The sequence below is a fragment of the Acomys minous genome, assembly GCF_964271855.1.
Source record: "Acomys minous genome assembly, chromosome: 1".
Lineage (NCBI taxonomy): Eukaryota > Metazoa > Chordata > Mammalia > Rodentia > Muridae > Acomys > Acomys minous.
Genome location: NC_140483.1, coordinates 82919767 through 82946978, shown reverse-complemented (window position 1 = coordinate 82946978; position 27212 = coordinate 82919767). Strand labels below are relative to the sequence as shown.

The following is a 27212-nucleotide window of genomic DNA, read 5'->3' as shown; positions in this document are numbered from 1 at the left end:
ACCCACTGATCTGAACACTCCTGCCTCTTGCCAAAGTACCCATTCACATAAAATAAATGAATCCTTTGAATCCTTTTAAAGAGTGAACTGTTTCCCTCCTCAAAGTGCCTCACATTTCAAATTGTTTTGCTCCGTAAAGAAACTGAAAAGATGAAAAGGCTGCATGAAGAACACAGGAGCTGGCTCTCACAACAGAAGGACTTCACTAGGAAAGGAGGAGAAGGTCAACATCAGATCAGGTAGAGCACATCAGCTCCCTGAAATGCTGCAGCCACCTTCCCCTGTGCCATGGCAAGCTGGAAGAAGGACCATCACTGTGCAGGCCAGGAAAGCTGGATCAAGACCACAAAGCATACCTGTTAGAAAAGAGCCTGACTGACTCCCCATGTTGGAAGCGCATCCTACTTGACTATTCCAGAGCATCCAGTAAAGCAGAGGTCATGAATTCTGATGGTTGTTTCAGAGGCAAAGCTGAGGGCACAAAAACATGCATTCATCCATTTTCTAACAGCCTGGAGCTTGACATGAAACCAATAGTTTTCCTGAAAAGAGTTTTCATAGACACTGCGTCTAGCCAAGGACATTTTCACTGTATGCCCAGTATTAGGCCTCTGGAAAATTAAATAAGTTCCTGTTATCTGAAAGAATAGACTAAGAAGAGGGATTTCCTAGTCATCCACAGTAATGACCAGTGTCTTGTGCAGCCTCATCAGCCTAGTGTTAGCTATAGAGAGGTGTTCTGAAGGAGAGCAAAGAGACAGAAGGGAGTTCACGGAAAACTGAGAGAGACCAAACCTTTAAAATAGATGTGCCACCTTCTTGGTCAGGGTCAAATACATGATAGAAGTGTATTATTCTCCTGTGCAAAATGAGTATTGGCTGGGACATGTGCACATCCTTGAGCCATCACTTAAGTCTTCATCTCGTATCTTTTCTGGAGTGAGAAGATACTACAGGACATCTCCATGCATTACAGTACATATGAAAAGGGGGCCAAGAATCTTTCCTGGGGGTTACTCATGATTATAAGTGCCCTAGAAATGGAGCAAAGTTTCCCAGGAGTATTTTATCACATTCTGAGTTCCAACCTTCCAGAATGGGCTAATGATTAACTTACAATATTTCTTCATAAGGAAGGAAGCAACTTAAAGAAAACCAATACCAGTCTGCATTGTGTTGACCTCCAAATCATAGAAGGTGAATTTATATGCTTGAAAGTTAGGGCAGTAAAGATTAGGGAGAAAGCAGGATTACTTCATTAGTAGATGGTGAGAACTGGCTTCTGGTGACAGAGGTTATCAGAACCAAGTTCACAGGAGGCTTGAGGGGCCGCGTGTGCAACTGTGGCCACAGGTGATCAGCTTCAGGCAGTCAGGAAAGACACAAATGCCTGTTTTCCAAGGGGGGAACCATATTGCCATTTGCCTCAAGCAACCAAGAGCCAGAGGAGGCTCAAGGAGAGTAGACCCTGCCACAGAAAAGAATTTGTTGGGTTGGGTTATGTCGGATGAAAATGAGAAAAGGGTGATTGGCATTAAACTCCACGCAAGATGAAGTGGCCTTCTCTGCACCAACAGCGCCACTGGCTGCAGCTGCCTGTGTACCCATCTCATCCACCTCCACAAAGTTCTTGTGGACAATTTTGGACAAATGTAGATTGGGACTCTTAGAGATTCCGGTAAGGTCTGCCTTCTTTTCATCATAGATATCCTTAATGCCCATGTCTTGTAGAACGGAGTTGAGATAATAGGTGTCTTCCATGATGAACTGGGGGAAGGAAATAGCTACTGATTCCTCTGGCATATTTTCCGAGCTACTCCAGGCCATTAGTTTTTCGTGGCTTATTTTCTTTTCAAGCTATATGAAAAAAAATAATTTTTAAGGTCAGATTATATATAAGCTTGCAAAAGTATATCAGTTACTTCAAAGTTCTGAGCTAATCTGTTTTAATAGTTACATACATGCTCCAAGGACTTTCTCTAAACCTCAAAATAGGTTCAATTTAATCTTTTCTCTCTAGATGTTGTTTACATTTTTCTCCATAGAAATTGCAAGACAATCAACAGCTCACTGAGTTTTGGCATCTGGCAGGTTCATGCTCAAAGTCCAAAAAAACTCAATAAGATAAGCTCAGGATGGCCCTGACACTGAGAAATAAAATTTCCTTCTCTGTAAAACAGAGATAATATGATAAGGCTCTTCCGAGGACTAACTGAAGTAATATATATAATATACTTAGTGCTCATTAAACTAATGCTGGTATGTCATATATTTGGAACAATGACAGCTACCATCATCACCATGTGATATTTCTAGACATCTATCTGTTTATCTATCTCCCTATGTCCTGTTTACTCCCTCCCTCCTCAGAACAGTGGGTATCTGGGCCTCCCCAGCCTTTATTAATTCCTTGCTTATAGTATCAGTGTTTCTACTCCTACCAAACAGCGTGCTCTTTAATAAGATGCAGCTAAGTAGCCAGAGAGTCTAAGGCAGAGGCCAAAGGTCAAAGTATTTTAGGAGGAACTGTTTTATTTATAGAAATTCTCAAACTGCTCGGCATCCAGATCCTTAGATCTGGAAAGTGACTGCAGAAATCTGTGAATTGAGGCAGAAAAGACTCTTGTTCTGGCATTTCTGAGACTTTCTCATCGAGTTAGTATAATTAAAAATAAGTATCTAATCTCATTCGTATTCCCACGTGGTCTCCAATGTCTCTATTAGGTGATAGCATCCTCCTTAGATAATGGATATTAGCACTACTCCTCAGGGATGTGGAATTTGTATGGATGTGACAATAAAGTTCTACCTCTTGCAGGCTCTTCACATTGTCTTCTGAATGAGATGGAAGCAGGACCAGCATGCTGAGCTTTCCCATGGTGTACTTCATTTCCAGGATCTGAGCTTGCAGCTCCTCAATAAAGCCAATCCTAAACTGATCTTTCTGGTTCATCATCTTTACGGTCTTCTTTTCATTCTGCAGTGTGCATAAAGATAATCATATAAAGCCGTAGAAATCTCAAACACCCATGGCCTCAACATCACTGAGAAGGTTTGTGTTTTAAGAAGGGAAAGGTCTACACAAGACATCCAGAACTATGCCAGTGACCCAACCTGAAAGAACCCTCTTCCTATCAATGAATAAGGAGCCCCCTGCTTTGACAACACTTTATCCACCCATGTTCTTCATCAGTTCCTTAGTCCTTGAGATCATTTCCTGCTATATTTTTAACCCAAATATCTCCCGCACCCTAATCAGCCAAAATAAGGGAAAGAAAGCACAGAGTCTTCAGTGTCCAGCACATCCCAAACCTTGTCTTCATTCACCTTTGTCCTGTCTGAATGACTATATGTGGTACCAAAGGCAGCCTTAGTTAAACAATAATCATCCATATGTTAAAAATAACACCTGCATCACAGGCTTCTTACAGAGGTAAAGACAAGACCTTCAGCACCTCGGCTTCTCGGGAACATTTGAGATAGGAGAGGTCATCAACATACAGAAGAGGAATTCTGTGCTTGAAAGCTAACTGGCTAACTAGTGATTGGCTGGGACCTGATCTCTGCTCTTTCTTTATTCCTAAACTATCTGGCTTAGAACATGAGACATGTGAACTAATACAGATAACCCATGGCTAATTAACTTAGCTTCCATCTTTTCCCTCAAAATGCAACTAAAGATAATGCCACCCCTTGCATGATGCTAATTTAGATGAAAATGAAATAATACAACCACAATATTCAAAAACTACCCAGATAATATGCTCTCTTTTCTGGACTATCAACAACACATCAGACCACTTCCCCCAGGAAACATATATTTAGAGTGTTTACAGTTTCGGACAAGGCAATAAAGGATAGACAAATTTCGAGAGAGATGGTTAGGGTTGGGGAAAATTTAGAGGAAAGTTGAATTGTCTCATGTGTTAGCTGAGACCAGAAGCAAATTCAAAATGAAAAAAAGGTCTACCAATTTTCTTTGTTTTGTTTTATGACAAGGTCAGAATATATCACTGTAGGTACTTGGTGTTCCTTAATGTAGACCAGGCTAGCCTTGACCTTGTAGTGATCTTCTGTCTCTGCCTTATAAGTGCTGGGTTTATAGGCATGCACTAGTCTACACAAACTTTTAATTAGTAAACTTTTAATTGATTGTATGGATTTAGTACATACGTAATGTTCCAAAATATTTGTGTTGTTGAATAGCAATATTTAAAATGTTCAGTGAACTTTAGGTGCTGGCTTTCTGAAACCACAAGGATTTATTATAATTGTAAAGCATAACACAGAGACCTAAGCATTAGTCTTGAGTCTAGAAACTACTGATCAACATTGGTGGAAATTAGGAGTGGGCTATCTGCAAAGCTGTGGCTAATACAGTACATACCTCACTTAGAGAGAAAGGCGCATCAACTGTGTTTTCACTGTCAAAGTTTTTCTCCCACTTGGCTTTGAAGTAAACAGCATTCACCAGCACCAGCACAGTTGAATTATCAATATCCCCCTTGCTGAACAGTTCCTTGATTTTACCTAGAAAAAAAGTACCAGAGAATAACCTGAGCATGCATTGCATGAAGAGCATTCATGGAGACATTGGAGAGTGGCTCATTCAAGAGCTTATCCAAGGCACCTAGAGGGTGATGGGAGGCTGGAAGAAAGGTGGGTGTTATGAAGGAGAACTCTTACTGTCATGTAGGAAGACCTAATTTAGAGCACTGCGAACATGAGCATCTCCTCTGTTTCTCTTGGCCATTTTTGGTAGCAAATTGTCACCAAACATCTATAGTTGTGTTTCATTTTCTATATGTAATACCTGACCTTTATAATTTCCTGGATAGAGTAACAGAGTATGAACTTCCTGTTTCTACGGAAGTTACTGAAGGTCAGTATATGCTCTCACATATAAACTGCTAGATACATAGACAGATAATAGACATACGGACACAGAGAGAGAGAAAGAGAGAGAGAGAGAGAGAGAGAGAGAGAGAGAGAGAGAGAGAGAGAGAGAGAGACCACTAGGGCATAGTAAAAAGCCTAGTTTGTGGAGATTTGTACACTCTCTTTCATTTTCCCTCAAAAGAATTCATTCAGTTTTGTAAACACACACATTCATTTGTAGAAGGTAGTGCTTTCCAAGTCCCCACACACCAGATATTAAGCCATGGGACATACCAATAGTTGTTCCTTATTCCTGGAGTGTCTGCTGGAAGCAATAAAAAGATATCTACTAGTCAAAAAGAAACAAGGGGAAATGGCCTTGATCCTGGCCCAGGCCCCTTCTGTTATGAAAGAGCACTAAGGACAACAGGACGCACCCGTAGGGATGACAGAAGGTGGTCCTCACTGCCATCAAGTGCTAGCCCTTCTCAAGACATGTTCTTTTCTACCTTAAATCACCAGACATGTGAATGTATGCTGAGATCTTTATGAGGAAGGATCCTTTTACATTGAGCATGGCTGTCTATAGATTATATAATATGCTGTCTCAACATCCACTACACTTAAAATACTCTAGGAAAGCCAACTCGTTAAAGAGAAAATATATATTAGGGTTCAGACAGGACTTCTTCACCAAACTACTACCCTTTTCATAGCTGAATGGAACCTTGAAAGCACAAGAATTCTGTGGCATATAGAAAAGGAAGAATAACAAAGAAAGATAATTTCAGCCAATTTCTCTTATGAACATTGATGTAAAAATACTCAATAAAATACTTGCAAACCGAGTCCAAGAACACATCAAAGATATCATTCACCACGACCAAGTAGGCTTCATACTAGGCATGCAGGGATGGTTCAATATTCGGATCAGGAGAATTAACATAGTAAAAAGGACCATCTTACCAAAGGTAATTTACAGATTCAATGCAATCCCTATCAAAATACCTACACAATTTTTAAAGACACTGAAAGATCAATTCTCAGTTTCATATGGAAAAACAAAAAAACACAGAATATCTAAAGTAATCCTGAGGATTGCTCCACCACACAACAAGATCATATGCTCAACCACACAACAAGGTCATATGCTCAACAAAGTCATATGCTCAACCATGTTCATAGCAGCCTTATTCATAATAGCCAGAACTTGTAAACAACCTAAATGTCCCCCAGTCGAAGAATGGATAAAGAAACTGTGGTATATTTACACTATGGAATACTACTCAGCTATTAAAAACAAGGAAATCCTGAAATTTATGGGTAAATGGATGAAACTAGAAATGATCATCCTGAGTGAGTTAACCCACAAGCAGAAAGACTCACATGGTATATACTCACTTATAATAGGACACTAGCCCAAAAGGGATGTCCAATTAAAGTCTTCACCTACCGGGAGATCAGGATAGATGCAGGGACTTCCTATTGGGATTCTAGGTGAGGTAAATATGGGAGAATGGGGAAATAGAAGGATGCAAAAGGTCCTAGAAACCCACAAGAAAAACATCATGATGGGTGAATCTGAACCCAGGGGGTCTGCTCAACCTACCGGACCAACCAAGGACAATAAATGCAGTAAACATTGAACCTTATTCAGATCTAGCCAATGGACAGGACGTTCTCCACAGTTGTGTGAGAGCAGGGACTCATTCTTATATGGGCTCTAGTGCCCTATATTTGATCACTTCCCCTTACTGGGAGGCCTGGTGGCACTCAGAAAAAGGATAAGCAGGCTATCTGGATAAGACTTGATAGGCTGTGATGATATGGTGGAGAAGGAGGTCCCCTTCTGTCACAGACCTAGGGGCGGAGAAAAGGTGAAAGATGGAGGGAGGGAGGAACAAGAATATAAGAGTGAGGGGATAAGAATTTAGATGTAATCTGAATAAATTAATAAAAAATTCTGAAAAAAAGAAAAGGAAGAATAAGAAAACACCATTAGTGAACAGACCTTAACTCTACATAAAGAGTACAGAAAACAAGAATTATAAGCCTCCGATTGGAAGAAAGAAACAAAGCTTTGCACCACATACCAAAAGCAACTGGAAATACACCCACCACTGTGGTTCCCTGGCTGTCACTCAAGTGTATGAGTGTGAGTGGATGTCTCAACCTAGAGGCAGCAGATGCAGTGCGTGGCTTTCCCCTCTGATGCTCACTGATGTTCACTGAACAAGAATGCCTCCAACTCCACTCTGATAATAGTTAGATACCCTCTTGTAGCACTCAGCCTGAAAGGAGGATTCCATCTTTGTAGAGTATACATGTGCAGGTAGAAGGGGGCTTTCCACCACCTAGAGATCCAGGCTGGAACCCTGCCTTCGTTCTTAATGACTGACAAAACCACATGTCACTTCCCCCATGAAATGGAGATTAGAGCTGATTGGAGTCCCCACTATGGTGATGAAGGAGGAAGTCTAGAGGGCGATGGGACAAAGGATGAGTGAGCTGCAAGTGAACAAAAACGGGATTAACAACTGAGAACAGAAGTCTCTCCCTTATTGGCTAAGTTCACAACCAACTTCAAAATGAAGAAGCCAAGCTCTCATTTAGCATATCTGTTATTAGAATTAATGAATAAAAGCTGCATATATATATATATGTATGTATGTATGTATAATCAAAATGAGTATGTTATTTGCAGCAAAGTGGATGGAAGTGGGCATCATCAAGGTAGGCAAAATAAGTCAAACTCTGAAAGACAAATATCTCTGCTCGCCTCTCATACTAGGAATCTAGATTTGGTATACATAACATGAAAATAGAAGTTTTGCCGTGAGAGTGTAGAAGGGTTCTAAAGAGAGAACAGATGGGGAAACAGGAGTGGGTAATTGAAAAAGAAATATAAAACATTGCACTTTTCTCTCATATAGGAAATCTAAAGTCATATAGATGAAAGAACATAAATGGATAAGAGAGAACCAGCCTGGCAAGTTGTCCTCTGACATCACATGTCAAGTACATGCCCACATGAATACACATAGACACACAATAAATAAGTGCGTGTGGTTTCAGAAGTTTTTAAAAATCAAAGATCCCAGGAGAATGAAAAAAGCAGGAACACACGATAAACGTGCCTACATAGCCACCACCCGGAATGCACCTGATCTTGTCTGACGCTGTTCAAAGTGAGCTTTGAGGAGGACACCGCATGTGCAAACCTGCTAAGTGGGCCCACTGGTTTAGATGGGAAGGAGTGCCAGCCTCGCTGCTAGACCTTTCTTACCTTGGCACTGACTTTCAACCCAGAAGTTAATCTCTTGTCTCGATTTCTCAGTATCCTTCTGGAAATCCACACTTTCAGCTGTCGTGTGGTAGTATTGAGTCACGTCATCTGAGTATTCCTGTTCAATTCAAATACATGGGAAAGGGCACAACAAGATCAAAGTGGAGGTGCTGATTGTTAAGATGAGACAATAAGAACCCAAGAAAGAAACCTCTGGCCACCTGACATCAGGGGAGTGGCCATCTTCCTGTTCACAGACTTTCTGTGCAGGTGATCAAAAAGTTTCATGAATAGCATGTTAGTTATATTGTGAACATAATTAACTGTACTTACACGCACACTTTAAAATGGTTTAGAGGGGCTGGAGAGATGGCTCAGCGGTTAAGAGCACTGACTGCTCTTCCAGAGGTCCTGAGTTCAGTTCCCAGCAACCACACGGTGGCTCACAACCATCTATAGCGTGATCTGATGCATACTGTATACATAATAAAATAAATCTTTAAATAAATAAATAAATAAATATAAAATGGTTTAGAGGCGCATTTTTACTAACTCGTATCTTAGTATGATTTTTAAATAAATAATACAGTACTAAAAACACTAATTTGCACACTTTTTAACAAATAAGTTGCATGTGTGGACTTAGCTCTGAAAATTCTAGGGTTGTTTAATCTGATATATAAGTGATAATTTGCTGTGACATAGAGTAGGATTTTGCTCCCTAACTAGCCTGGTTCATGCCAGCTGGGTCCCATCTGCCTCTCTTCACATCCCTCACGCTTCCTGGGAGTAGACTCCTAACTGGAATGTATCCTGCTTCAGATAGAAACTGCTTATCCACAGAAGCCACAAAAAGACTGTGGCTTTGGGCTCCCAACAGGCTCGCATCTTGTGACACCATGCACCTTCTGCAAAGCACATTTCCCATGGAAACTACAACACAAGGCACAGCAAGGATCTGAGAGCAGTGCCTTCAGGGCGGCCAGCAGGGAGAAAAGTCACACAACATGCCCACTGTGCGCCTGGACTGGAAAAGACAATCACTTATGAAGTTCACTCATGTGACAGTGGGCTGTGAATCAAGTGACCCATTCTGTCCATGTCATGCCATTTCTAAGTGGCCTCCTAAACCCAAGCTGAAGAATAGGTGGAAGAAGACAGAGGCTGAGACCCCAGAAAGCAAGTCACAGATGTGCACCAGCCCATAACCCCATGCACTATGTGGAAGGTGAACCATGCACCTCCACACTTATTTACAGAGCATGCTCTGTGCACATCTTAATCTCTGTTACTCACCGGGCAGAGTGGGAATCCCTGCTCTGCATAGAGTCTGTTGGCCATACTTAGAGTGTAATAAGTTTTGTCTCTATCTAACTTTGACAGAAGTTTCCCAAAGTGGCAGCCGAGCACTTCATTCTCATTGGTAGATTCATCCTAACAGGAGAAGAAACAAACAGTTTCAAAATAATCAAAGAGTTGACTGCTACTAAAGGAAAAGCATTTTACAGAAGCGAAGCAGAACTGGCCTGGGAAATGTCATTGTCCTGCATTACCCGGTTTGGGGGAGGCAGGGAGCAAGCGGGGACAGCCAGGGGCATATATAAGGTGTAGCCAAATGGGATTGCCACTCCTATGTGATTTCCACTGTCGGTGCCAGCCTGTGCCTAGTCTTCAGAACAAGCATTTATTATCAGGCACAGCACAGGCAGAGTGAGCACTTAGTGAAGAGAAGGGTTTGCAGGCACTCACCTGCTGATCCAGAGACGCTGGCATTTCTTTCTGCCCTACCAGAGAACTGTCAGACACTTCTCTTGTGCTTTTTGAGCAAGGATCATTGGGATCTTTGCTTTTGTCCTCGGAAACTTCATTGAAATGTAATACCTGCGTGATAATGACATAGGGCCTTTCAGACACTGTGAAAGATAGGAAGTCAGCAAAAAAATAGTCACCAATGGTTCACAGAAGCGGATGTCACTGAATACTGCCCTCCTCCTCGGACTCCATTGACGAATGGAGATGAGAGCAGTTGATAGGCTGCTTCCCTAGGGAGCACAAAGCCCTGAGTTCTATACCCAGAATCACGTGAGGTAAGTACGGAGGCACACTCCTTTAGTCCCAGTCAGTGGATTAAAAGTTCCAGATTATCCTCAGCTTCATAGGAAGTTTGAGGTCAACCCAGGCTACATGACACTTTTTCCGAAACCCAAAAGAAAAAAGCTAGAAAGAATAAATATAGCCAAACCAAGGAACAGAAGGAATTCACCAGCTAGGTACAATTACTAACCTACACTTATTTATGCCCACTCTTAATTGAGCACAAGTATCAAATGCATATTGGGTATTGAAGACAGAATGACAACTAATGTAAAATATCTCATTAAAATGTCCACGGATTATATAAGGATAAGGTATTGTGGAAATGTCGAATTGTCTTAAATCTATTATTAAAGCATCTCAGAGGAAGTGGGGAAGGCGAGACACCCTCCATGTTGCTCAGGCCCTGGTTAATAGCAGGTGACCCCCCAACTGCAAGGAAAAAAACATAAGCTTTTCCTGGAGGGTGCAAACCCCAATCTATAGCTAAGTGATGCCTATGGAACAAGAAATAATGGCAAGGCAACTACTAGTACATGCAAGAGCATAATGACCCTGAATAATTCTGCTTTAATCCGTGAATCCAACTCCTTCATGTTCAAGAACAGCAGTCATACTGATACCTCACCCCTGTGCTGTGTGTCAGAGCAAGGCCAGCCTCAGAAACTCACAGCATACTGCAGGGAACAGGAGCATGTTTGTCATAGACACCCATTCTGCAGTATCTGTTGGGTGCCTACTGTTGTGTGACAACATCTCCCAGAAATCACGCAGCAGTGACATAAAGGTATAAAACAATATACATAGTAATTGGCTGCTGTGTGCACTATGCTGGGAAGTGCTGTGTGGGTAAATGTGACTGGCCTCATTTATGGGATGTGGAGCTTGGGTGGAGCACTAGAGTGTAAGGTTAGAGTGACCCTTTGGAAGATGGCAAACACTGATAAATGAGAAAATAAACCAAAGGATTAAGTATCAGAGTGCGATAGTTTGAATAAAAACAGCCCCTGGTCTCTCATTAGGGGAACTGTCTTGGAAGAATGAGGATGTCTGGCCTTTTGGGAGGAGGTGTGTCTCTGGCTGTGGGCTTTGAGGTTTTGATACTTGCACCATTTGCAGTGCGTTCTCTCTGCCTCCTGTTTCCTGACCATGCTGTGTGCTCTCAGACAATCCTGCTGCCCTGCCTTTGCCCTGTCATCGTGGACTCTAACCCTGAGAAGCCATAGCCCAGCTAAAGGGACTCTTTTATACAGTGCTATGGTCACTGTGTTTTGTCACAGTAGTAGAAAAGTAACTAATATAATGCACTACAGGAAGAAATACAGGCCGCAGGGTAACTGAAGTGACCACGGTGACAGACCTGAGAGAGGTGAAAGATGAGTGGTTTGGGGATTCATACGCCCAGATCTTCAGGGACCAGTATAAGGAGTTGAGTTTCTATTTTGAGCCTAATGAGAAGTCTTGGTTTTACAAAATCTTAAAAGAAGATTTCTGCCTTAAAGAATCTCAGGCTTCTGTGTTAAGAGAGCAACACAGGATGCTGTCACAGAAGCAAGCCAGGAGGCATGGAGTCCAGAACTCATAAAGGGAGTGCAAAGTGCCTGGATTCAGCAGGTTTATCAAAAGGAAAGCCAATGGGATTTTCTGAAAAATGAAATTAGAAAGACCGGGAGGGTCTTAACTTACTGGGTAAACATTTAGGTCCCAGTGCACATCTAGTTAATGAGAGAAAGAAGAGAAGAAACATACTTATATTAAAGGTTACTAATAGTATTGGTATCAATAATGGTAGAAAGAATGAAAAGGAGAAGAAACAAAATGAACGAGAAAAGCTATCAGGCAGAGAGGCTATGGAAGTCCCCTACGGAAGATGAATGAAACCATAAATGAAGCCCTTGTGGCTTCTAAGGCCAAATGATGAGAGCAGTGAGCCGCCCAGCCCACCGAAGTGTCATATTAGCCTCCTATGCAACCCAGGCAGAGCACAGGGCCCTGTGCAACATCCCTTGGATACATACCTCATTGATCTGCCGTGCACTGTCGCCTCTAGCTCCCAGGCAAACCATACCAAAGGCAGCTGAGACACTCAGAGGGCAGACGAGGATATTTTTATGAATATCATCTTTGCTAACTTCTTGGAAAATATCAAAGCAAAATTTGTTATTTGCTGCAATGAGAGAGTCCATTGTAAAACTGGTTACTGTCTAAAAGAAAAAGAAAAAAATGAACGGAAAAAATGGATATGCAACCAATTCTTATTTGTAATGCCCAAGATATAACAATACACAATTATCCAGTGTGTTTCTTAACAACTTTAAAACTGACTTGGAGTGTAGCTCGGTGGTAGAATATTTGCCTAGCTATGCAAGATAAAAAGGAGGGAAAGGAAGGATGGGGAAAAGAAAGGTTGTAGGAAGAGAGAGAAAGTGGATCCAGAAGAAAAATAAAAGGAAGAAAAGGAAAAGGAAGAGAGAGGAGGAAGGAGGAGAGGGAGAGTGAGAAAATCAGAGTGAGAATGGAGTGGACGAGTTGGAAAACTAAAGTCATAAACCATCCATATAAATAATGGAATTAGTATCTGCATTGATAAAGATGCAAGTCTTTTCATTTAAAGTCACAACAGAAAACAATACCACTGGTCAATTGGCTTAAGAAACACGAATTTGTCATCCCACTGCCCTGGAGGCCAGAAATCCAGAACCAATGAATCTACAGAGCTAGTTCCTCCTAAGGCTCTCAGCAAAAGGCTGTCCCATGCCACTTCTGCTGTTATCGGCTATCTCTTTGGCTTACAGAGATATCGTTCTAATCTCTTCCTCCATCTTCACGTCATATGTATCTCTTTTGGGGGTAAGAGGACCGAGACAGGGTTTCTCTGTGTAACAGAGAATTAACTGTCCTGGAACTCACTATGTAGACAAGGCTGGCCTGGAACTCACAGAGATCCACCTGCCTATGTCCCCTGAGTGCTAGGATTAAAGGCGTGTGCCAACATATATATCTTATACACGAACATGCACATACATGTGTCCATACTTGTCCTTCCACTGAACCAGCATTACCTCATCTTATCTTGATTACAGCTGTAAAGACTTCATATAAGGTCCTAAGAGCAGAGGTTAGAACAACAAGACCACTTACTCATGTCAGAACTTCAATCGGGTAAACTAAAGCAAAGATGAGCCTCGAGTCAGCAGTCAAGACAACGATACTGTACTTTCCCCTCCCCTTCAAGATGTTCCCTGCTCTGCTCGCTCTTCTTCCCTTGGTTGTCTCTGACTGGCCAAATGTCCATCAGAATGTTATGCGCCATGTCCTCTGTTAACCGCCTCTTTACAGTTTGACTCATCCTATAGACAATCTAATTTCATGCCACTCATCAGTATTGGTCAAGAGGAAACAGAGCTGGAAAGCCACTGAGGCTACAGAGGTTTTTTTTTCACTTTAATGCTTTTTTGACAGCCTGACACCACAGGCGAAGTAGAACCAAGCCAGGAGAATGACTTCCTTAGCAACAGTTCCTTGCCTCATCCTCCATGTAGTCTAGAAATACCAACAGTGTAGTGATTACATCTCACCCTCCCTGTTCTTCCTTCTTTTCTTTGTTTACGGACCTTTTGTATTTCTGGGACACAAATGCAAGCCCTGGTTTGTGTTACCATTGTAAGAGACTGAACACAGAGTACTAAGAAATAGTTACTCTACTGAAGGGAATGGTGCACGCTGGCTCTACCATCTTCTCAGTTTGATAGAAGTTCACTGTGCATATGAAACGCAACTCAAAAAGACCCTAGGCAACATAAAAACATATCTTCCTGATATGTGTTAAATATTTTACATACATAAGCTTTAATCCTGGGATTCTGTGAAATGAATCCTATCACTCTCCTATGACAAAGCAAAGCGCTGAAGGGGCAAATCAGACACATTTTCAGATTCACACAAATGCCTTCACAGCACACTGTTTTAACTATGTCACCCCTTCACTGAAAATAGGCTGAACACACACACACACACACACACACACACACACACACACACACACACACACACACCACTGTACATTAGTGGGTTCTCTCCCTCCTTTAAATGAAAATCTATATTCTTAAGGTTTCTTTCTGACAATTTTATAACAAATTTGTTTTTCCCACTCTTGCCCTGAGTTTCAGTTTGAGATAAATATTTTATTTTAACACTATCTGTGGCTGAAGTGCTCAGCCCTGTACCCACGTGCATGCAGGAAGCACTACTAGAACTCAGTAGGACATATTTTTGAAGATGGAGGAGGGACATGGATTTGATTTAAGGAGAGCTCCAGGGGAACAAGGGAAGAGCTGAAGGGTACATGCCTTGTACCCACGTGTGCAGTTCTCATAAAATATGATACTTAGTGGAACTAAATTTAGAGGCCATTTGCATTTTTAGGGGTTTGGGGGGGATTGTGTGTGTGTAGTTTGGATTGGTTTAGCTTTTTGTCGTTTGTTGGTGTGTGTGTGTGTGTGTGTGTGTGTGTGTGTGTGTGTGTGTGTGTGTGTGTGCTATTTTTGTGTTCAGCAAGGTGCCCTGAAAAGTGGGCATTTGCTCAGATAATATGTGTTCTAGATGTCTCAATAAAATCAAATTGCCTCAATAAAATCCGAAACCTGTCCATGTTTCTGCTGGGTAATACCTTCACATTCTTTATAGGTACTTTAAATTCTACTTCCATTAATGATTTTGTAGAAAGTGAACTAGTGAAGAAAAGAAGGGATGCCAATAGCCTGGGTTGATGGGATTTCACAGGTTTTATTTAATCATAACTTTTTCTCTTAAAAATTAATATAGGTAACATCAAAGTGTGCATGGAGGAGCAGTGGCCACTCTGACTGTCTCTTCTCTACGCACAAATGGGTTACAGGAGATGCACCATGATCTGATCCTGGTTGGTAATAGTCTCAGCCTGGTGAATGGCCACTCTGCAGAATGGTCACCACCTCGGGCTATCAGCAGGGGCATTCACTCCCAGCATCCCTGAACACAGAGCTGAAGGAACAAAAGCCTCCAGGCTTTAGGGAGAGCATGACTGTTCATGTAGGTCAACTCCCTTCTTCTCAGAATGAAAAGAGACTGAGAACAGATGAAGTGAACTGGCTCGTATGCCACCCTGTGTGGCCAGTAGAAACAACAGGCTAAGACCTCACTGTCCCAGGTCTGCTCTGTTGCAACATCTTTGTTTTATTGACAAGATTTACACTTGTTCCTAACAGTTGTGCTATCTTGCTCACATTGCAAGTTATCCTCAGGCTCTCTCTACCACTTCTTCAGAAAACATCTAGAGATTTATGAACCTTTTCCTGTGACTCTCTTAGCCTGGCTGCTTTCACCCCAGCTTCCTTTTCCATGTATGAATGAGTTATAATGCCACAGAGTGCTCTGAATCTTCTGCTGCATTCTGGGTGGCTTTAGCCTTGCTTTCAATGAAAAGTTTCCAGAGATGGTGGCCAGAAAAAAGAAAGAGCAGAGCTATTGTCACAATGCCAACAAGAGGCAAATGCCTGTGATAGGGAGGCTCTTCTCATTTTACACTAAGCTCTAGAGTATAGGAAAAATGAACATGCTATATCTTTATTAAAATGTCACCTGATAACCAACTCCTTAAGGTCAGTCGGTTGGTTCGTTATGCAGTTTTCATACTTGAAAATAACCTAATTACTCAATAAATATTTATGACGTTCTTGTACTGAGTTAGATACTGTAAAAGGATGAGTTAAAAGAGTAACAATGTCTGCCTTTGAAATATTGGCAGAATATACTAAGATCCACAAACCCCAATCTGGTACCTTAAGAGTGAAAAGAATGGTGACCTTTGAGGACGGGTTGGGGGCCAGTGGTCAGTGTCAGGTAGAAAGAGTAGTGGTCGAACAGACTGACTCCCCAAACAGAATGGTTATGGCGTTCATTAAACTCTGTAGTTGGCTAGACTGCCAACAGGACATCGACTGTACCCAACGTTTAGAAAGAATAGAATCTTCTCTCATGAAAAGGAGGCAGTAAGTTCTAGGAGACCCTGAGACTGAGCATGGAGACTTCTAGAAGCTGATCATGTTCTTATTCCTGAACTATGTGTTGTTGCATGGTAAATGAACATCTCTTATACATTCAGGTGGATTTATATGCAAAGGTAACTTAAATTTATATGTACATATATGTTTACTTTTAAAATGTATTGTAAATGTATTATTACACATGGCACTTAGCTTAAGACATTCCCAGCATGTGTTTGGTACAAGAGTGAAGAATATTGGAAAATTGAGCACCAATACCTCACAGCGAAACTTAGGCTGTCAATGCAGGGCGTGTTCTCCAAGCACCAAAAGGAAGTGCTCCCCTTTTACTCTGGAAAGTAGTCACTGTGCAAAGTGAGATTGCAAAAGTCTAGAGGTGATTGATTGCTAGTGCAGGCTGCCTCTTAAGCTGCAACTCGAAAAACTTGACCATGATTTGCCACAGTCATCACTTGTTCCAAACACACCTGAATTAACCTTTGAAAATAGTGAAGTCCCCCAAAATCCACTCAGCTCAAGCAATTAGAACTATCCTCACTCACAATGACTTTAGAATTTTAGCCACAGTGTACCCCATGTTTACAAATATTGTCTCTAATTCTCAAAAAAAAACATCATTTAAATTTGGAAATTTACTAGATCCATAGTCTGCAAACTGGCCAACTCAGTCTGACACCAGAGTCATAGCCTTTCCTTCCACATTTCCCTGTCCTCAGCAAACACTAGCAGCCTCTTGCCATCTTCCAGATGCCCCATATCCCACCTTACTGATGTGACAAGCCTTGCTATAGGCACATCTGGTTTGTGTCTCTCACCAAGGCAATTATTTGCAGAAAGTACTCCCAGCATAGAGAATCCATCTTGGGACTTCTTTGAATGCTCTCCCTGACAAAGAGTGTCTTAGACCCCAGTATGTCCTCCCAAGGCTCCTATAACCATTGCATATAATATTGGCTTTGAAAATTGTATAATATTGGCCTTGTAAATTGTATAATATTGGCCTTTACATGCTGCTTCAAAATCTGTGTGATGACAGATGGAAATTGAGATACCAAGACTGCAAATAACCTTAACCTTAATTGAGATCCTCTTGGCTAGTTTCATACTTACTGTCCCCAAGGTCACCTGTTTCTGATCATGGCTTTCTAGAGATGAGATAACAGGTAATTTTTATTCAGAAAATAAAATTAAAACCCATTCATGTTAATAAAGGTGTTTAATTTTGCCAGTATTTCCAATGAGCTGCTTTACTATTTAACCTCTAACAAAATATAACTAAATTCTAACTCAGGAACAGATAGAATATAAAGGCAATGAGATGTTTATTCTCACAATATTCATAACTTCATTGTCTTTATTTCCTGTGTATCTTCTTGTCTTGCAATTTCAGCATGCACTTCATATTATATATACATTATGTGTGTGCATGTGTACAACTGTGATCATGTGTGTATGCGTGTACATGAATATGTATATTCATATGTCTGTGTATGTGTGTATGAATGTATGTATGTATGTGTGCATGCATGAATGTATGCATGTCCATGTGTCTGTCTGTACATGTGTGCATCTGTCTACATGTATCATCTTCACCACTCATCAGCAGATTGTGTCTTACACGTGTGTTTATATATATGTCTTTTTACTGTCATTATAATTCAATATGCAATTTTAAACTAATGTCTGAATACTGGCCATTTTGATTAGTTTCCCATCTTTCACTATTACTAAGTGTAAATATAGTTGTTTCCTTTTTCATCTTATTTCCTTATGTTACTTCAGCATGAGACTTCTAGGTCAAATAATGTCAGACTTTTTATCTTTCACATTAACATGTCAGGGATACAAATAAAAACACATAATTCGTAATCTATGTTCATATAATATCACTGTTTATCATCTTTATTATTTAAAATATAAAAATGGGGTCAACAAGATGGTTGAGCTAGTAAAGGTCCTTGCTGACAAAGCTGAGGAACTGTATTTGATCCCTAGGACACAAATGGTTCAAGAGAGAACTGATTTTTTTTAAAGATTTATTTTATTTATTGTATATAGTGATATATACAATCACTTTGGCTTTATCTGCCAAAGAAGGCATCAGATCACACTATAGATGGTTGTGAGCTACCATGTGGTTGCTGGGAATTGAACTCAGGACCTCTGGAAGAGCAGGTGGTGCTCTTAACCACTGAGCCATCTTTCCAGCCCCAAGAACTGATTCTTAAAAGTTGTCCTCTGACCTTCACTCACACATCACAGCATGGGCATGTGTGCATGCACACACACACACACACACACACACACACACACATTCGCACACACAAATTAAGCTTTTACAAGTAAACATACAAAACTATAGTGTTACATTTGACAGATATCCCATTGACACTTGCTAATAAGGGAACATTTGGCTGTGTTTAGAGGTTGTCTACTAGTTGTCCTCATATCCACCTGTCACTTATCTATTAAAGTCATAAAAATTTATGTTTCAAAAAAATCATTTAAAAATATTTCCCTAGCTGAAATTCCTTCTTTAATTTTACTTCCTGTTGTTGCTATTGTGAAATTATTTTACTCTTATATTTTTAAAATTCTTGCTATTTTGTCATTTCAAAACCAAAATTATCATAACCTAAGTAAAATTGTAAAACACGTCAATTTCCAATCTTTAAAGAAAGTAAATCTCCCTTGTATCTGTCTCATTGTCCTTTTAATTCATAATATTTTATATTCTTCTTGCTGCAGGTAGTTTATTGCATATATGTGTGTAACAATATAAATGTATATGTAAAAAATAAAAATTCTGAAAAAGTAAAAATCAAGTAAAAAATATTGTTAAAGATAAATCGAACATTTAAAAAAAGAAAGAGAAAGGACCTTTTTAAAAATTTACTGTTGTTGGTTTGGTGGTACAGGTGTGATGATTTACTGTTTATTGTTTGACCTTTTCACGGTCCTAGAGACAGATCCAAGGGCTAATCATGTGCACTCCAGCTACGATGTATTCACAACCTCTTACATCTGACTTTTCTGCTCATGCGACACCCTCTTACATGTCCCATTACCCTCTTCTCTTAAAAGGTCAATTAGTTCCCATCATATGTGATGACCACTGCATTTACGGCTCTTTAATTATCCTTATTACCCATAAGTATCTGAGTTCTATATTTCAGTCTTCACTTCTAAATATAGTTGTCTTGAGGGTGAACTCAGAGTTTTATTCATCTCTGTACTTTGTCAGTAGAGAACAGAATGGCAGCACATAGAAGCATTCAGCCTGTGTTTATGGATTGTTTTCTTTGCTTCCATGGTAGACACTTCTAACATAAGTGGCATTATTCAGGTATGCTGACATATGCTGCAGCTATCCCTGGTACAAGTGCTGCATAGTAGAGTCAGCCCTTGATTACTTTTCTACTATGTTAGAAACAACTCATGTTTATTTACCTTTTTAGGGGAAATGTAAAAATTTAAACTGGATAGAGGTGCTAACAACTCAGAATATTATGAATGAGATTATTCTCTCCTGGTTGACAAGATGACTCCCAGGGTCTGTAGGTGGTAGCCACCAAGCATAATGACATGATTCTGATCCTCAGGTACAAGAACCAATTCCCACAAGTCATTCTCTGATGTGCACACATTGGCCATGGCACACAACACCACAACACGCATGCGTGCATGCAGTGCACACACACACATACACACATACACACACACACACAAATAAATATATAAATAAATAAATGTATTTTCACCTAGAAAAATTATTGTTTCCTTATTCAATAAGAAAAAAACTTCATCCTCCAAAATATCTCAGATCTTATAATTTTTACAATTTCCTCATCTAATAACCCAAGAAGGAAACTTCAACTTTATACAGTTAGATGCTATTCTGCTGGAATCATTGTTGAAACCAGGATATAACAAGCCACACAGTAAATATTGTCTAAAAATAAAGAAATACTTGATAAAGATGCAGTTAAAATTTTTTTCCAAAGTATAATGTTAAATCATATTTAAATTGCTTAAAATACAGACATTGGGGCCTGGAGAGATGATGTCTCTGCAGTTAGGGGCACTGGCTGCTCTTCCAGAGGACCTTGGTTCAATTTTCAACAAACATATGGCACCTCACAACTACCCATAATCCAGTTCCAAGGTATCTTATACCCTCACACAGACATATATACATGCAAAACACCAATGCACATAAAATAAAAAAATAAATCATTAAAATTTAAAATAAAATACAGGCATTATGCTATCATGCCATTTTATGTTTCAGAAATAATGTATTAAAAGATGAGCTATAATCCCAACTATGTGAACGTGAAAAATTCAGTCAGCCATATATTTCAAAGACTCAACCTGACACATCAACTCCCTTGCTGGGCAACTGAGGCCTGAGGAATAGAATATTATTCTTATATTCTAATGAGAATTGCCATAGTTGTAGGAAAAAACATTATAAAACAAAATATTCCTTTTTAAGGGCATCTGACTTAACAAAACATGGCTATATGACCATTTCAGTCATATTCTGTGGGTTTCTAGTATTTAAAATGGTCTTCCAGTGTAGCCTTCATTGTTTAAAATTATATTAAGCATGCAAGCATTTACCTTCTTGCCTTCAGGTTTGCTTCTGAGCCCTGGCCAGGGAAGTTTCAATCCACACCCTGTCAGGAATGAAAATATATCAGCATGGCCCCTCCCTTGCTGGCACTTTTCCAGGTGTCATGTTGAAATGTAGAGTAGAACTGTCATTGATTGATGGAGAGGAAATGAAAATGTGGCAGATATTTCTTAAAGCAAGCTTACATGCCCTATGCTTTCAATTAAACTAAATTTAACAAAATATGTGTATATTTTCTTTGCTATTTTCCATGGTGTGTTTTTATAAATCTCTAAAAATAACATTTGTCCAGTACCCTTCACCCCAGTGTCTACAGTAAGTGAAATCAGGGGTCTGATTTATGTCATGTACCTGCTGCCCTAGACATCTTATAACTGATTTTCAGTTATCACAAGCTTCTAAAACTCATTACATGAGATTTGCAGGGTGTGCTTTAATCTATTTCCAAAGTAGGGATGTTTTTCTTGCATTGGCACAAAGGTGGACATGGGGACTATGGTTTGATTACTGGCTAGAGTAACTTAATACCTGTCACATGATAAAGACAATATAAATGAGAGAGACAGAGAAAAGAAACTTCTAGAAAAGAACTAGGGATTTGGAAGCAGAGACATACACTAAAATTCCTAAGACGGCGGCTATCCATAGTGGTGTCCTCAGCTTGACCTGTTTGCTTATTTATGATGTTTACTCAGCAAATTTTAGAGGTTCAGATACCTCCACTTTTATCTTATAAAACTTCTGAAGAAGCTTTCCATAAAAGATAGTCAACATCTGTGGGGAGTTAAAATTGAACCCAAGAAAGTTCTGGGGTTACTTCTAGCTCCAGCACTCCAGAGTCCTGAACTCCTCCTGCCTGTGAGCTGGAAATCAGCTAGAAAAGGCTGTGACAAGAAAGAGGAGCTGTGGGGAGTCATTGGAAAGCTACAAAACTTAGCAACATGTGAAGGTCCCTCTCTTGTCTGGTTCTCTCCCTCCCTCTCTCTCTCTCTCTCTCTCTCTCTCTCTCTCTCTCTCTCTCTCTCTCTCTCTCTCTCTCTCTCTCTCCTCTCAGGTTCCTACATCTTCTATTATTAACGTCTTGTCAGGCAACAATATCGTCTGAGCATCATATCACAAATATGAGCTACAAAGGCACTTGTCAATCCAAATGAACTGTTTTTAAATGATATTGCTATTATAGAGAATATAAGCTACTTATTCATCTGCTTCACAAATGAAGCAAACTACAGCTGTCTTTACAACCTAAGCTGTCAATCAGTTGGAATTAGTGTCTAAGCAGTGAGAGGCTTTCCCCAATCTCAACAGTAACAAGAGAAAACATGTTTCTTATTAATATTCTCACATCCTCGATCACTTGAAATGTGAATCTGTTTCTTTCTCTGCAATTCCAAACCCCATATAAGTATTGGTAATGATTTTCAGGAAGATGGAAATTTTACCATGTGGTTTAATAAACTGCCTCCTGCTAGCTGACCATTGGCTCCTGTGTGGGTGTTTGCCACTGCAGTCTTTTACAAAGATCACTCTTTAATCTTAGGACAGGGAAGCTTCTTACCTATTCCCACGGATTTGTGATTCCCCTATTGTTATTGTTGGCTGTTGATATTGCCCTGAGATTTCAGGCACCTCAGCAGATTCCATCTCATTTGATTATCTTTAATCTAGGATTACATCTACTTATCCTGCTTTAAAAAACCCAGCAAAAAAAATGTGACTGCAAATAAGCCTAAAGATTCAGGGTGGTGTAATGGTGACAATAGTGACAACAGAATGAGCAGCAAGACACAGCTGCATGCTGAAGTCACTTGATGCATTACCACCAATGAGGAAAGCTGAGTGTTGTGAGGCATCTGTGACAAGCATCCTCCTTGTGACATGTAAGTCTCATCTGAGCAGCTGAAAAAAGCCTGTCCTTAATGTTGGTGACCTTAAACACAGAAGAATTAACGATATTAAAACACATATTATATTTTTGATCCTTTTCTAACCATAACCTTGGTTTTTCAGAATTTTGTAAGTACATCTAGAGAAAACACATATTCATTGTCAAGTGATCAAGGAATCTGAAGCAATTTTGGTGATAAATCTGACTGACTATCCTATAGAAGGCAAGGTAAAAAGAAACAGACAAACAAAAAAAAATCTGTCACCACTCCGTAAAAAATAGTGCCTGCTTCATCAAGTATATCTTCCTTCCAGGTATGTTACAACTCATCCTGAGTTATAAGCCAATCAATTAACCTTTTAATGACTAATTAGACCTTTTCTACCTGGAATTAAAAATTCAAGGACACCATTATGATTCACCAAACAAAGCCCTTGCCAGCTGCTGACACAAAGCACCACGGTTAAAAGCATCCTATTGGTGACAGCAGTATATTCAAGATATTGTTAAGAATAAGTTTCATATCTAAATCTGTACCTCAATACTGAGAAAACAAAATATGCTTATAGAAGAGGAGACACCAATTTAAAATTGGCCATAAAAATACCAATTTGCTGGGCATGGAGACACACATCTTTAATTTCAGCATCCTGGAGTCAGAAGCAGGTGGATCTCTTTGAGTTTGAATACAGCTAAGGCTACATAGTGACCCTGTCTCAAAAAGAAAGAAAGAAAGAAAGAAAGAAAGAAAGAAAGAAAGAAAGAAAAGAGAAGAGAAGAGAAAAAAGGAAAAATAGACAAACAAAATACCAATTTATCTTTTCATAAAACCCTTTGGTTCTCTCAGAGTATAAACTAAGTCATCTAAGTTTGGAAATAATTCCCACTTCCTGCCCCATCTGACTGAGGGGTAGAGGCAAAGACAGCCAAAATAGCAGAGCATGGGAGAAGACAAAGGACCTTAGGAGCAGAGTTCATGGGGCTCAGACTCAAATCAGCCTGAATTTTACTATCTGGGACCTTGAACAAATACCTTTTGAATGTGAGTCTTCTCACCTGCAAACAAATAGAAATCTGTCTTTACGAAATATATTTATTCCGTTGTAAAATTTTAAAGCAGGGCTTCGTTCCGTCATCAGTGTTGACAAAGATTAACCCCTGGCAAATTCAGCTGATTGCCCATTTTATTAAAAAAGGCAGGGGGGCAGTTATGAGTTATGAGAAAGCATCCATCCAGATGTATGATCTAAGGCTGAGGTAGCTGCGAAGGAACTCAAAGCCAAGCTTGGCCACTCAGACCTTGACCATTGAGTTTCTTGACTCCTGCTTTAAGTGATAAGCCATCATAACTGTGAAGCCAGTGTTTATAGCCTTATATATGCAGCCGATCCCCACACGATTAAACAGATAGCACACTGACAGGAAACACCATTTCTTTCCATAAAAGTGTGTCTGGGGCTGGAGAGAGAGGGGTTAAAAGCAGTTATTCTAGCAGAGGGCCTGAGTTCAGTTCCTAGTGCCCATGTCAGGCAGCTTATAACTGCCTGTGACTCCAGCTTCATGAGTCCCAATGTCGCCGACCTCCATGGACACCTGACTCACATCCACAAACCTACACACATACACATAGTTTTAAAATATATGCATGCCTTTAATCCTAGCACTGGGGAGGCAGAGGCAGGTGGATCGCTGAGAGTTCAACGTCAGCCTGGTCTACAAAGCGAAGCCAGGACAGCTAAGACAGGACATAGAGAAACCCTGTCTCAAAACCCCGCCCCCCAAAAACACATAATTTAAAACTTTCAGGACTTCTGTAAAATAATAGCTCAGGCATTGATTTGTTGAACAAGCAGTTACCAAATGACAATGGGGTGTCAGTCTCTGGGTACACAAAGAATGAAAATGTCATTGTCCTTGTACTCATGACATTTGGCACAATAGACCTCTATAGTACAGACTAGAGCACCTGCACTCAGATATGAAAACATCAGTTTAAGATCTTATACGAGCCAGGCGTTGGTGTCAAAGGCCTTAATCCTAGCACTAAGAAGCCAGAGGCAGGCAGATTTCTATGATTTTCAGACTATTCTGGTCTACAGATCAAGTGCCAGGACATTGAGAGTTACACAGAGAAGCCCTGCCTCAAACAAACAAAAAATGGAAAAAAAATTTATAAGTAGTAGTCCTTTCCACATCCATTGTTTTGTTCATATTTCCAGTAACTTGGAGAAGACCCCACTAACTCAACATGACTTAAGAAAAAAATTAGACCTCAGAAGAGTTTAGTCATAATGCTAGAAAGTACCAGAATGGGTTGCAGTGGAATACCTACCTGTTTTCCATGACTCCCCCAGAACAAATGTCTACAACACGTATGGTTTACATGCCAAACAACTACCCGAAGAGGCATCACTACCTGTAGTCACTTGGCTACCTCTTAGAACATACCTGTGAGCTGGTGAGGTTTGTCTCCAGCTAAAGTCTGTGGCCTGATGGAGTCAATTCAATACCTCAAGGTAGGAACAGCCAACGTCTACAGCCTACAGAGACTGGTAAGGAGGTGTTGAGCAAGCAATTCTGTGACTTTTAAATAATGATCATGAATCAGATTTTTTTTCAAGCTGGCACACAGCCTGCTTATTTCCAGAAAGCCATAGATTAGGGGCTGGAGCCTTTAATGATTCAACTGCTACAGAAACCAGAGCTTGGAATCTCTGCTCTTTGTTCTCTCTAAGCACTTTACATGGCCATTTGAGCATAGTGCTACATTACAAGTTTATAATCTACACACGGAACACACCAAATCCAAGTTTTCCCCACAGCCTGTGCCACTGCAGCAACAAATGATCTGGGTACAGAGGGATCTGTATGGCCCTAAGCCAAGTGGAAAGCCATAACTCTTTTCCTCTTTTGCTGTCAACTTCTCAGTGTTCCTGTTGCTAACTCAGCCATGAGCACAAAGCCACGGTTGCTAGGGCAATTCCTTAACCATCTTCATCAGCTAATATTTTTCCTTCTGGCATCTCAAACAGAACATAAACAATGGGCAACCCCCTTCCTTTCTTTCTTGCCCCAGTTCCTTTTCTTCAACTCTTTCTTCACCATCTCCTCTGTTCTTTGCCTCTCTGTCCCAGCCCACCACATAGCTCTAGCAGTGACTCCCTCTTTCCCTGGTCTCTCCTCCTTGTCAGTAAGGCCACACAGATGAAGTAACTCTCCTGCATGATTCAGCAGATAGTATCTAGAAACATAAAACATTGGCTCTTTTTCAAGCACAGATCATATTTTGTTAAGGATAATAACACATCCTTGGAGCGGCTTCAAGATGTTTGAGGTCATTTTAGGTTCAATTTATAGAATGGAAATCAAGTTATATCATTGGATTTTGACAGAAAGCCTTTCTCCCAGTCTGAGGACAGCACAGTGCGGGTCATCATCAGGGGCCACTCTATCCTCTAAGACAGGGAAAAAAACCCACAGGTACCTATAGCCAGAGAACGTGAGATTTGGAAATACTTCAATTAGTACATCAGTTGCCAATTAAATACAAACTGCTGTGAAACAGGCTTAATTCATAGAATAACAGTATGACCAGCCACAAAATTTCAAATAAGGAGACAGTAAAAATTAATAGAGGATAGTACAATGAGTTTTTTAAATAAATAATGTCATTTAAAATGCTTAATGGTGAAGAAAATAAAGGTAATTTATAAGTCCAGAAAATCCATAATTTTCTCTTCACTGTATGCTTTTACGTAGTTGAGTTCAGACTACATTTGTGATTTATGTCCTTTTTTTATTTAATACTTCAATATAAACATTTTCCCACATCTTGAAATTCTATTTAGAAGAGTTAGTTATAAATTGCTCATCCAGCTCTTAATTTAACATTAACGTGGCTTCCAAATTTACATGAATAATTCCCTTTAAATCTTTTATGTTTAGCCTCCTGATCTGAATCTCGAATGCTCTCCTCTCCTCTCTCTGCATTGATGCATGTATGGTGAGTTCCTGAACACACTTCCTGTGCATTTTTAAGCCAGAACACTTCAGCAAATTGTACTGCAGGGAAACCCCGTCATCATTATATAAGAAAGTGTGCTGTTCTGCTGACATGTTTAAGCCAGCTTTTTCTCCCTAAAACTGAGATGCGACCATCTTGGCTCCTAAAGGATAAGCCCCAACAGAAGAGGAAAAATGATTCTTATGACTCCTGTAACATAAATCATTTCCCTACAAAAGTAGACAAGAAACTATTTAGATAGTCTATGCTTCCTTCAAATCAGGTTGTAAGAATCCTTCAAACTACTCTGTCACCATGGGGTGGGGACAGGGTGTAACCACCTAATTTTCTGAGTATTCTTTAGGGAACAAAGACAACTC

At 40.1% G+C, this 27212-nt stretch overlaps 1 protein-coding gene across 3 annotated transcripts in view; it reads right to left on the bottom strand.

Moving 5' to 3' along the window:
* Nucleotides 1-1171: 1171 nt before the first annotated feature.
* SERPINB12 (serpin family B member 12) overlaps nucleotides 1172-27212 on the bottom strand; it is a 42109-nt gene continuing 16068 nt past the window's right edge. The window contains exons 1-9 of one of the 3 annotated variants that reach the window (XM_084762919.1): nucleotides 25278-25367; nucleotides 20929-20984; nucleotides 12277-12462; nucleotides 9914-10045; nucleotides 9461-9598; nucleotides 8165-8282; nucleotides 4388-4530; nucleotides 2810-2977; nucleotides 1172-1857 (exon numbers count right to left, since the gene is read on the bottom strand). In XM_084762919.1, the coding sequence (XP_084619045.1) occupies nucleotides 1453-1857; nucleotides 2810-2977; nucleotides 4388-4530; nucleotides 8165-8282; nucleotides 9461-9598; nucleotides 9914-10045; nucleotides 12277-12444 (1272 nt within the window). In that variant the 5' untranslated portion in view covers nucleotides 12445-12462; nucleotides 20929-20984; nucleotides 25278-25367 and the 3' untranslated portion in view covers nucleotides 1172-1452. Of the gene's footprint in view, nucleotides 1858-2809; nucleotides 2978-4387; nucleotides 4531-8164; nucleotides 8283-9460; nucleotides 9599-9913; nucleotides 10046-12276; nucleotides 12463-20928; nucleotides 20985-25277; nucleotides 25381-27212 lie in introns of those variants that run through there. The other 2 variants (XM_084762920.1, XM_084762921.1) reach the window with 2 other exon arrangements.